This window comes from Symphalangus syndactylus, chromosome 9 (assembly GCF_028878055.3).
Source record: "Symphalangus syndactylus isolate Jambi chromosome 9, NHGRI_mSymSyn1-v2.1_pri, whole genome shotgun sequence".
In the NCBI taxonomy this organism is placed as follows: domain Eukaryota; kingdom Metazoa; phylum Chordata; class Mammalia; order Primates; family Hylobatidae; genus Symphalangus; species Symphalangus syndactylus.
In genome coordinates, this window is record NC_072431.2 from 109,949,438 (window position 1) to 109,959,643 (window position 10,206).

A 10,206-nucleotide genomic window follows, 5' to 3' on the forward strand; every position below is an offset into this window, starting at 1 on the left:
TATTAGGTTCCAAGACAGTGAAAGACTAGGGAGAGGGATGGCTAGTGAGGTTTAGATCATGTTGAGCCCTACCTTTGTTTTGTGGGATGTTGGATATCCCTTATACATATATGGATCCATCTGCGTTATTGCATTAATTATTTGGCAAGTGAAAAAGAGCCGCCAAAAATTAAGGTTGGGACCTGAGAGGAGCTGTTGCCGGGTAGGGAAACACTATGACCATGGCTAAATTGATGTGCCTCAAACAAGATTTTATCCCCCAGCTTTCTCTTGTTACTCTTAGCCCTTGCTTTTCTAAGGGGTACCAGAAGAGCTCCCAATTTGGGTGATTATTCTGGTTGGCAGCTATTTAGGGCCATTTGATGGCTGCATTCCTTTGGCTTCTGGACCCATCCATCCTTTAATCTGTTCCACTTTTCCTCCTGTCTCCTCTTAAAGTCCGCACAGAACTTATGAAAGGAATGGGGGTGGGAGGCATGGAGTATGGAAGAGCCTGAAAGTGAGTCAGAAATAAGCAAATAAGGAAACTCTTGGGGTGAAAAAGAATACAGAAAGGAAAGATAGAAGAGTATATAAAACTAGAACACAGAAAAAGATTGGGAAATGTTTATGAGTTTTGTTTCATTTTAGATATAGGAAAAAATGGACTAGCAGCTTTACATTCTAATGTTTTTGTCTTTAAGTGTCACCGAAGAGTCCAACAAAAGCCTGGAGATGGAATATCAAGAGGTAAAGTCCCAGTCTCTAATTTGCTTCTGCTGTGGGTGAGGTTCCCATGGATCCTGATCCTCTATGACCCCTGGTGCTAAGAGCCAGGTGCTCTAACCACTACAGACTCTAGTACCCCCCAGGGACAATTTCTCATGGAAGACTTCCTTGGGTGGAAAATCAGAGCCTAGGAACATTAAAAAATTCTCCGTGTTATCCTCCTGAGAATAAAGAATGAAGAAGTAGGGCAGAAGTCCTCAACTCTGTCATTTACTAGTTTTACAAACCTGTGGAAGTCTCTTCAACTCTCAGTCTTGTTCTCCATAAAATGGGCATGTGATGATCCTTCCTTAATCCCAGTGTGATGGTGAAGAACAAATGAGACAAGGTGCAGAACAACACATCGTAAATGGTTAAGTTGTACACAGATGTGACTTAGTGTTCTGACTCTTGGGGTTTTCGGTATCCTCTCATTAAAAGGCTGTCAGCTTCTTATAGGATGTCCCTGAAACCTCTCCAGTTCCAAGTAACACTATCTTCTGTTTCTTCAGCTAGGAGAACTTCCCAGGAAGAAGCCAAGAAGTTGTGGAAGCTGCTGTTTCTCATGAAAAGGTAATCTCTTGTTCTTTGCAGTCTCCCAGCTGCTAGTCTGGTCTGTGATCATTTCTCAGCTTGGCTTGGGGTAGAGATGAGAAGAGGGATAATGGATGGGAGGCAGACATACACAGTGGAGGCTGGTTCACTAGTTGAGAGAGTTGCCAGGGCAGGGGGGCTGGGCCAGACATCTCAAGAGGGAAGGGTCATCCAATTCTGCTTTGGGCTAGGGTCACAGTAGTTCTAGAATTCAGGCTTGTACTAGTGTATAATTCATAAAAGACTCTACACAGGGTTGCATTCAGCCACAAGACAAGCTATCCAGTCAAGAGGAATGGATTTTGCATAAAGAAGTCATCCCTGTCTTATTCTCTTTATTCTCTCTCCTCTGAGTCTGACTGGACTCTGCTGACATTACCTCCTCTGGCTCTGTCATTAGGGAGACAGCCCTCAGATGGCAGCCTATCATCTTATCCTCTTCTTAAGATTTCTAGAGAACAGGATTGATTCCCAAAAGATGTTGAGTATATCAGCAGGGATACCAAATAGCCCTCAGAATGCAGAGGTCCTACATGAACTTCAAGCCCAAATACCAGGCTTTGGGTTTCTTAGCCTCAAATGAGACTGATCCGGGTTCTAACTGGTGATGCCCCATCAGCTAACTGCCTGGCTCCGTTCTCCTAGTTCAGCTTTTCAACAAGGTCAGCAGAGAACTGATCCCAGCTCCCAGCCTTCTCTGAGGGCCATGCCCTCCCATGGGTTGTCTGAAGCCTTGCCCAACAAGCTCCAGACCGTCAGCCCAGCCCACCACACCTTGCCAAATGGCTTTTTCTTTTTCTTTTCTTTTTTCTTTTTTTTGAGACAGAGTTTCACTCTTGTTGCCTAGGCTGGAGTACAACGGTGCACTCTCGGCTCACTGCAAGCTCCATCTCCCAGGTTCAAGCGATTCTCCTACCTCCACCTCCTGAGTAGCTGGGACTACAGGCATGCCCCACCATGCCTGGCTAATTTTTGTATTTTTAGTAAAGACGGGGTTTCACCATGTTGGCCAGGCTGATCTCGAACTCCTGACCTCAGGTGATCCATCCACCTCAGCCTCCCAAAGCGCTAGGATTACAGGCGTGAGCCACTGTGTCCAGCCTCCAAATGGCATTTTCTTAGGAAGAAAAGCAGAGAGGTAGACAACAAGAGAGTATAGGCTCCAGGATTTTCAGGACTGGGAAAGGACAATGCCAACCCCGGCCCACACTCTTCCGAGAAGGCAGATGTCACTCCATCATTAATGTTTGTCATGTTTCTCTTCCCAGCCAGGGCTGGCTTCCTCAGGAAGGAAGTGTGCGGCGAATCCTGTGTGCAGACCCCTGCTGCCAAATCTGCAATGTTATGGCTCTGGAGATTAAGCAATTGCTAGTAGGTGAGAACAACTAGATCTCCCTGACTTCACTGGGGCCATCACAGGGCTCCTCTTGCCTAGAGGCTTTGTCCACGTCTAGTGTGTCTTTTGAGCATAGTCAGGATCTGGGTTCCCCGAAATCCAAAGAGCTTTCACTGCCATCTGTAACTCCAACACTGTCACAATTAATGGATCAGAAATCTTTAACCCAGTCAGCTGCCCAGTCAGCTGGTGCAGATAGCGTCCAAGATTCCTGGGCTGATCACCTTCAGTGAGGACAGAGATCTCAAGTCCCAGCTGTGTCCCAGGTCATGGGATCTCTGTCTTCAAACTTTGAGAAGCCTGGAATTCCTCTGAGCCAGCAGGAGGGGAAGAAAAACAACTCCAAATTTGTCCTGGAGAACCAAGGTCAGCAGCCCTTGAATACTAGATTCCCTTTCTTTCCCTGAACCCAGAGCTCCCAAACCTAAAACAACACCCTATGACCCTACATTCCTTTCAACTGCTATTGCAATGTCCAAAAAGTCCTGAGGAATCTTCAAGCACAAGGATATTGTTGCACATATTCCACAATTGAGGGCTCCCAAGATCTGTGGAGGAGTTCCTGTGGCAGCTTATACCACACCACTTCTAATTTTCCAAAGGATGGAAAGCAGACAGACAAACAGCCATTTCTTTCACTCTGAATGCTATCTCTAAGGCTTCTGTTGAACAGATGAGCTTCTACCCCTTTGACTCTGGGTTTCATGGGAGGCTAGCTGGTCCACCTAAGCTTTCAGGGTTTTTGAAGGATCCACTATGGACTCAGAGCAGAAAAATTACTGTGAACAAATCCCAAACCCCATGGCTCTAGCTCTACCCTCTCCTCTCTTTCAGCTTCTAAGTGGCCTCTGTCCACTGCCTGGGGGATGCACTGAGGCCTCAGTGTGCCACATGTGTAGCTACCGTACTGTGGTTTCTCTTTTCTGCACATTACTGTCTGCCTTTAGAGATCCCTGGTCTGCCTTTAGAAATCTCTAAAACAGGGGAGCCCTTGGCCCTTTCTCTGCAGTGATTTCTCCTTCACCTCTGTACTAATTAAAATCTCCCCTCCTTCCCCACCTTTCCCCCAACATTCTCCATCTGACCATTGACAAATCCAGATCAATGTCCTGTATCTGACTCAGGCTAAGTGAAAGCCTTGGAGTGGCACCTGCTGTAGAGGCAGCTCCAGCTTCAGTGGAGTTTGCCAGCTGTTGTCCAGAAATCTCTGTAGATCCAGGAAATCATACAATGTAAGCCCTGAGACATGTTGCAGCCTTTTCCACTAGATCCAGGACGCTCTTTGATTGAGGAAGTCCATTTCAGTCCTCAAGAGGGAGGAAGCATTCTCCTAGACCATGCCCAGAGGCTGCTAGGATTCCCCCTCCGGGAGCAATTGAAACAGAGGGTTGATTTGCCATTGCTGGGACCTGATCCAAAAGATCCAGCAGTCTATCCAGTTCATCCTGTGACCTGATGACCAATAATCCCTGCCCTGGAGCAGTACAGCCCTGCCCTGTGTGGGTCTTCCCAGCATGCAGCACCAGAGGCCAGTGGGAATAGTGGCCTTCTCTGATCCACTGTGGCAGGAGGGCCAGTCCGCAATTGTTTCCTCAGGCCAAGGTAATGTTGCAGAGCCACACAGATTACAAATATGGGAAGATCTGCTAGGGCATTGTCCCTGCCCACGTCTGCCATTGTTGGGACTACAAATCACTGGGTCTGCAGTATTCCAAAGGCCTGGGAAGCAACTTGGTGCCCCTGTCCTCTGAAAAGCAAACACCTGGACCTGGAAGTGATACATAACAGCCCCTACATAGATCAGGAAGGGACACTTTGAATACTGACAGGCCTTGACCAGCAGCAACAGGCCTTGCCAGATGCTGTTACTGATGATCCTGAGCTGCCCAGACCCTGTCCCAGGAAGCCACTGAGAAACTTGAGACAAGTTTTGGCCTTTCTGTCACGACTGCTTGCTCTCTATTATGTGGCTCTTTCCAGGGCCGTGGCCCAGGCAATCACTCACGAATCCACAATCACAGATTGAGCCCATCAGAGCCTCTGACTCAATCTCATCTGAATAGCAATGTGTAAGTCCTGGGCCATGCTTTCAAAACACCAATGAGACTTGTGTAGATAATGTACAAGTGTTCTGGACTAAAACACAAGCTGATGGAGATGGTACCTCTAGAGAGGCAGACAGATCCTCACAGCCCCTAATCACTCAAGGCACCCATCTTGGCCAAACTAAATTTCTACCTGAAAAATAAATTCCTCGAGATACATTTGGGAAATCTCATAAAAACAAGGGAATCCAGGGAACAAATTTTGACCATCCCAAAGAATATCTCCACTCAGGGATCCTTTAGGAGTCTAAAGATTGCTAAACCAAGGGAAAACATTACTCCAGAAACTTCATACCCCACCAGGCATCCCATGTGCCCCAGATCCAGAATGGGTTGGACTGAAAGAATAGCTTGCAGTTGAACCAAAGACAGTGCAGCAGAGCTACAAGTGATCTAGTTCCATAGCAGTACCCCATGCCCACTGGGATTCTGGGATCTCACACCCAGTGGAGGCATGACAGAGGCCCAGGTACTTTGTGTTCAGCTGGAGGCTAGAGTGAACAACCCAGCCTGGAGGGCCCTGAGCCCCTTAGACCAGATCTTTGCAAAAGTGAGGACAAGTCCCTACCCCAGCAGAGAAAACAGATGGCCCAGTGACATTTGATAACATTCAAAGCAGCTGGAAATCACAGAGAAGGGGGTGTCCGGACACCACTGGAGCTCTCCCCAGCCAGAGAGAACACCCTTTCTGCCCAGGTTCAGGGGCGAGTAGGGGCACTTCTAAGCAGAACTCCAGAGCTCACAACTTTCCAAATATATCTCCAGGATCTTTCTTAGGTAAAACTTTAGTTTAGCTAAGATGGTTGCCTTGAGCAGGGACTAGCAAGGATCTGTCTGGATCTGCGGAGCCCCATTTCCATCCTCTCAGTACTGGCTATTGCTGTTTCACCAGCTTCTCCATAACCTTGAGTTCCAAGAGCATCCTCCAGGATTACTTGGGGCAAAAGGACCAGATAAGAATAATTTGCAAAGCTGTTAGAGTAAGCTGAATAACCTCATCCAAACAAGGATTTCTGAGAATGCCAAACCTGGAGTGCCCAGAGCTTAAAGGGCCATCTTAGTGGGCCATTACTTGCTGGTCCAAAATTTTGCAAGTACAGTATTTGAAGGGGTAAATTTTTTCAGATCCAAAGTTTTCAGGGTCAAATAGTTCAGGGCCATATTTTACAGGGCAAAATTTGCAGGGTCAAAAATTGCAGGGCCACACTTTCTAGGGCTAAGAGTTGCAGCGTCTGGTAAGGGCAGTCTATACTCACAAGAGCATCATCCTTCCAGAAGCTCCAGAAATTGGCTTGGATAACAAGATGAAGCTGTTTCTGCGCTGGATTAATGCTGAAATGAAAGATCGAAGGCATGAGGAATCCATTCTCCTTTCTAAGGCTGAGACAGTGACCCAAGACAGGACAAAAAACATTGAGAAGAGTCCAACTGTCACCAAAGATCATGTGTGGGGAGCTACAACAGAGAAGACAACAGAGGACCCTGAGGCTCAGCCTCCTTCTGAGGAGGAAGGCCTGATCTTCTATGATGCCCCCCAGTGCCTAAATAATCTGCTCTAGCAACACTCCCTTCAGTCCAGCCAATCCTGGGTCCTGTGCCACTCCTACAAATGCTCCAAACTCTGTCCTCAAATGACTTGTGCCACTCAACCAGGAAATCTATCCCAGGTCTAACTCACCTCAGCAGAAGGCACTGGTTTATGCAAGAATACCCATTACAAGACAAAGGAGTTCATAGGTTCCTGAACCTCTGCATCCCCCTGAAAAAGGCTTTCATTGCCATTTCCATTAACATGCAGGTGAAGCAGGGCATTCTCCAAATATACTTTGTACCTCTAAGCAAAGAGCCACCTGTTTGTGCCTCCTCATTTTCAATGTGGTATATGATAGAGAGAGTAAAGGACCTAAAAAGTACTTCTTATGTGGTATAGAAGCTTAAGTCACATTTTATTGCAGATGGGTCAGCATTCCACATGACTCCTCCAGCCCCACCCTAGAATTCGGATAAAGGGACTTGACAGAGAAGAAAGGCCCTTGTTTTAGGTGCATTGAAGGTAAATGTCAGGCTTGAATTCTATTGTCCCATGGTGTGTTGGGCTCAGAGGAGGAATGTGGACATGGCGATAGTATAAGAAGCAGTGGCCAGGAATTTTTGGCCCACAGGCAAAATTCATTGATGACTTCTATACAGTATATGCTGACAACCTGGAGGGAAGGTCCTTTAGAGTGCCATGGTGCTCCTTCCTTTAGGAATGTTTATCAAAAGCACATAGTAATATGACAGATGTCAAAACCAGATAATAGAATCTTCCTGTCTTTTCCCTGTTGTTATTGAGATCTTTAAGGGTAACCCATCTTAGAGCCTGCTTTAGTCCTGTTGCCTGTTCCAACCTCCATTGCCTTTCATTTGCATGGAATGAATGCTGCCTAGAATGAAGACTAGTTGATGAAGAGATCCCTAAAAGGGTCACAATAAAAACAACTTTGGGCTGAGTCTTGCATTCAACAATTCAAATATTCAAGTACTTGCTATGTGTCAGGCACTATGCCAGGCACTACAGAGATAACAGTGAACAATACACAGGCCTTGTCTCACAAAGCTCATGAACTCTGGGATAGACAGTCATATAAAAAGTCATTAGAAGCAGTAAGATGAAAGTACATAGGAGGGCACTTAATCTAGTTTTGGGGAATGTTCATGGAAAGTTTCCTAGAAGAGATGATATGTAGGTTGAGTTCTAAAGGATGAGCAGGCATTAGTTGGGAAGGAGGTAGGGAGTAGAGAGGCTTCCCCAGGATGAGAGTACAACATGAACAGTGGCATGGCGTCAAACAACAGCATGCCGTGTCAGAGAATAGTGACTCACTGGAGAAACCCCTGTATAATAATTAAAAAAAAACCACACAGTAAAATGTTTAAGGGATCAGAATGAGGTTGCCAAGCTAGAGAATGAATGGCATTCATTCACCCATTCTTCATTCCTTCAATAAATATTGAGCACCTATTATATGCCAGGCACTTTTATAGGCACTGGGAATACAGCAGTGAACATAAGAGGAAAAAAAAATCTGCTCTCTCAAGGAGCTTACGTTGGGAGCATGACTGGGAGGAAGAAAAAAGAAGTGTAAATAAAAAACATAGTATATAGAAGGTGACCAGATACATGCAAAAAAATCAGAGTAATTGGATTAGAGAAGACTTCAATGGGGGTATAGTTTTAAATAAGGAGCTCAGGGAATGTCTCACTAGGAAATTAACATGTCAGCAAGGACTTGAGGGTGATAAGAGAGTAAACCACATGGGTAAATAAGGAAGAGCATTCCGGTCAGAAATTATAGCTAATGCAGATGCCTGCAGGTTGGAGGATGCCCAGCCTGTCAGAAGGAACAAGGAAGCCAGTGAACCTAAAGCAGAGTAATAAAGGAATAAAGGGAGAAAGTGGTAGAGGATGACTCCAGAGTGGTAAGGGGCCACATGGTATAAGGCCTGGTAGAAAGCCAGCAAGGAAGCTGGCTCTTACTTTGAGTAAATTGGGGAGCCATTAGGGGGTCTGCTTAAATCTGACTTATGTCTTAAAAGGATCACTTAGGTCATAGCGCTAAAAATAAGAGCATTGGGGGTATAGATTTGAGTAGAAGCAGGGAGATTAGTTGTAAGGTTACTCCGGTAATTATAGCAGCAGAGGAGATTACAGGCATTTAGATGCTGGGTTCATTTTGAAGGTAGAGACAATAGGATTTACTGAAAGATTGGATGTGGACAATTAGAGAAAAAAAAATGTCAAGGATAGCACCAAAGTTTTTGCCCTGAACAACTGGCAGGATGAAGTTGTCATTAATTGATGTGGGAAATGCTGACATTGGAGTAGGTTTGGTGTTACTGGGTGATGGTGGGAGAAGGGGAGTCAGGAGTTCACATTTGTATTGTTTGAGATGAATATATGTTGCTTAGATAATGTATGTTGCTTAGACAATTTGGGCATTTGAGCCTGGAGTTCAGGGAAGAGCCCAGACTCCAGACAGATAAATAGCTAGAGGTAGATGATAGATAGATAGATAGATGATGATGATAGATAGATAGATAGATAGATAGATAGATAGATAGATAGATGATAGATAGATAGATAGATGATAGATAGATAGATGATAGATAGATGATAGATAGATAGATGATAGATAGATAGATAGATGATAGATAGATAGATGATAGATAGATAGATAGATAGATAGATAGATAGATAGATAGATAGATAGAAGATATAAAACCATGAGACTAGATATGACCACGAAGGGAGTGAGTGTAAATGAAAGAGATCTGAGGACTGGTCTCTGGGACTCTTTAATGTTAAAAGATTGAGAAGAGGAGGAAGAACCAGTAGGCAGAGGAGACTGAGACACAGCAGCCAGCAAGACAGGAGGAAAGCTAGAAGAGCGTCATACTGGAAGCCAAGAAAGGAAGTGTTTTAAGGAGAAGGTGATCAATGGAATGACAAGTTGCCAATCAGTCAATTAAGATGAGGACTTGTAGTTGACCATTAGATTTAGCAATATAGAGATCACTAATGACCCTGAGAAGAATAGCCTCAGGTGGAGGAACCGATGTGGCTGGAGTAGATTCAAGAGATAATGGAAGAAGAGCAGTTGGTGACAGCAAGTGTAATCAACTCTTTCAAGGACTTCTGTTTCATAGAGGTGCAGGAGGGGAAAATGGGATCCAGAAGGAGTTTTTTTTTTAAGACAGGAGATTTAGTCTGTTGGATGGTTGGATGGTGATAGAAAAGATCCAGTCAAGAGGGATAAGCAAGACAGCAAGGGGAGAATTTCTGGAAGAACGTTGTGGTGTGGAAGTGAAGAAGTGGGGGGCAAATACCCAAGTCAAGGAGCCGGATTTTACTAAAAGCAGACATTTTTCTGGTGGTAGGGAGAAGTAGAGTTAATGATGGAGGAGATAATGGATTAGAAGATGAAAGAATTCCTCCACATATAAGGGAGTGTGGGCACAGACCCAGAGGGACGAGTGAGGAGCTAGGAAGGGACCATGGCTATCGGTAGGGGGAACGGTATGGAGAACTAAAGCCAGAAAGCTGGGTGTAGAGAGAGATTCTGAAAGTTACTATTAGGGCCCAAGCAGTTGGTGGCAGTGTGAGAGTGTAGGTGGGCAGGGAAAGGTGATCAAAGCTGCTGCTGATATCTGTGCAGCAGGTGCTCTTGGAACACTGTACCAGCAGGAGAGATCACAGAGAAAGCTCTAAATGCATGGGGCCTGAGCAAGAGCCTGGGGCTGGAGATGGAGAAACAGCGCAGGGGTGGCTTCCTAGTGCTCAGTGAGGTAAGGGACCAGGGAGGCTATCTGGGTGGGAGGAGT

General features: G+C 45.5%; 1 protein-coding gene across 2 annotated transcripts; it reads left to right on the plus strand.

Annotated features, from left to right (window-relative positions):
- On the plus strand, positions 1-6,685 carry SPATA31F3 (SPATA31 subfamily F member 3). 2 transcript variants are annotated; one of them, XM_055293935.2, is made up of 5 exons: positions 1-202; positions 684-729; positions 1,260-1,320; positions 2,610-2,716; positions 6,121-6,685. In XM_055293935.2, the coding sequence occupies exons 1-5, from the start codon at positions 59-61 to the stop codon at positions 6,399-6,401; spliced, it is 639 nt and encodes a 212-aa protein (XP_055149910.1). In that variant the 5' UTR covers positions 1-58; the 3' UTR covers positions 6,402-6,685. The 2 variants fall into 2 exon arrangements, with proteins under 2 accessions (XP_055149910.1, XP_055149909.1); XM_055293934.2 differs by having other exon boundaries at positions 3-202; positions 6,118-6,685.
- Positions 6,686-10,206: the final 3,521 nt, after the last annotated feature.

Bases quoted from the DNA above. Each gene is read 5' to 3' on its own strand.
- SPATA31F3 (XM_055293934.2), top strand. From the start codon at position 59: ATGTTGAGCCCTACCTTTGTTTTGTGGGATGTTGGATATCCCTTATAC. The intron at 730-1,259 runs GTAAAGTCCCAG...CTGTTTCTTCAG, and splicing joins TGGAGATGGAATATCAAGAG to CTAGGAGAACTTCCCAGGAA. The intron at 1,321-2,609 runs GTAATCTCTTGT...TTCTCTTCCCAG, and splicing joins CTGCTGTTTCTCATGAAAAG to CCAGGGCTGGCTTCCTCAGG.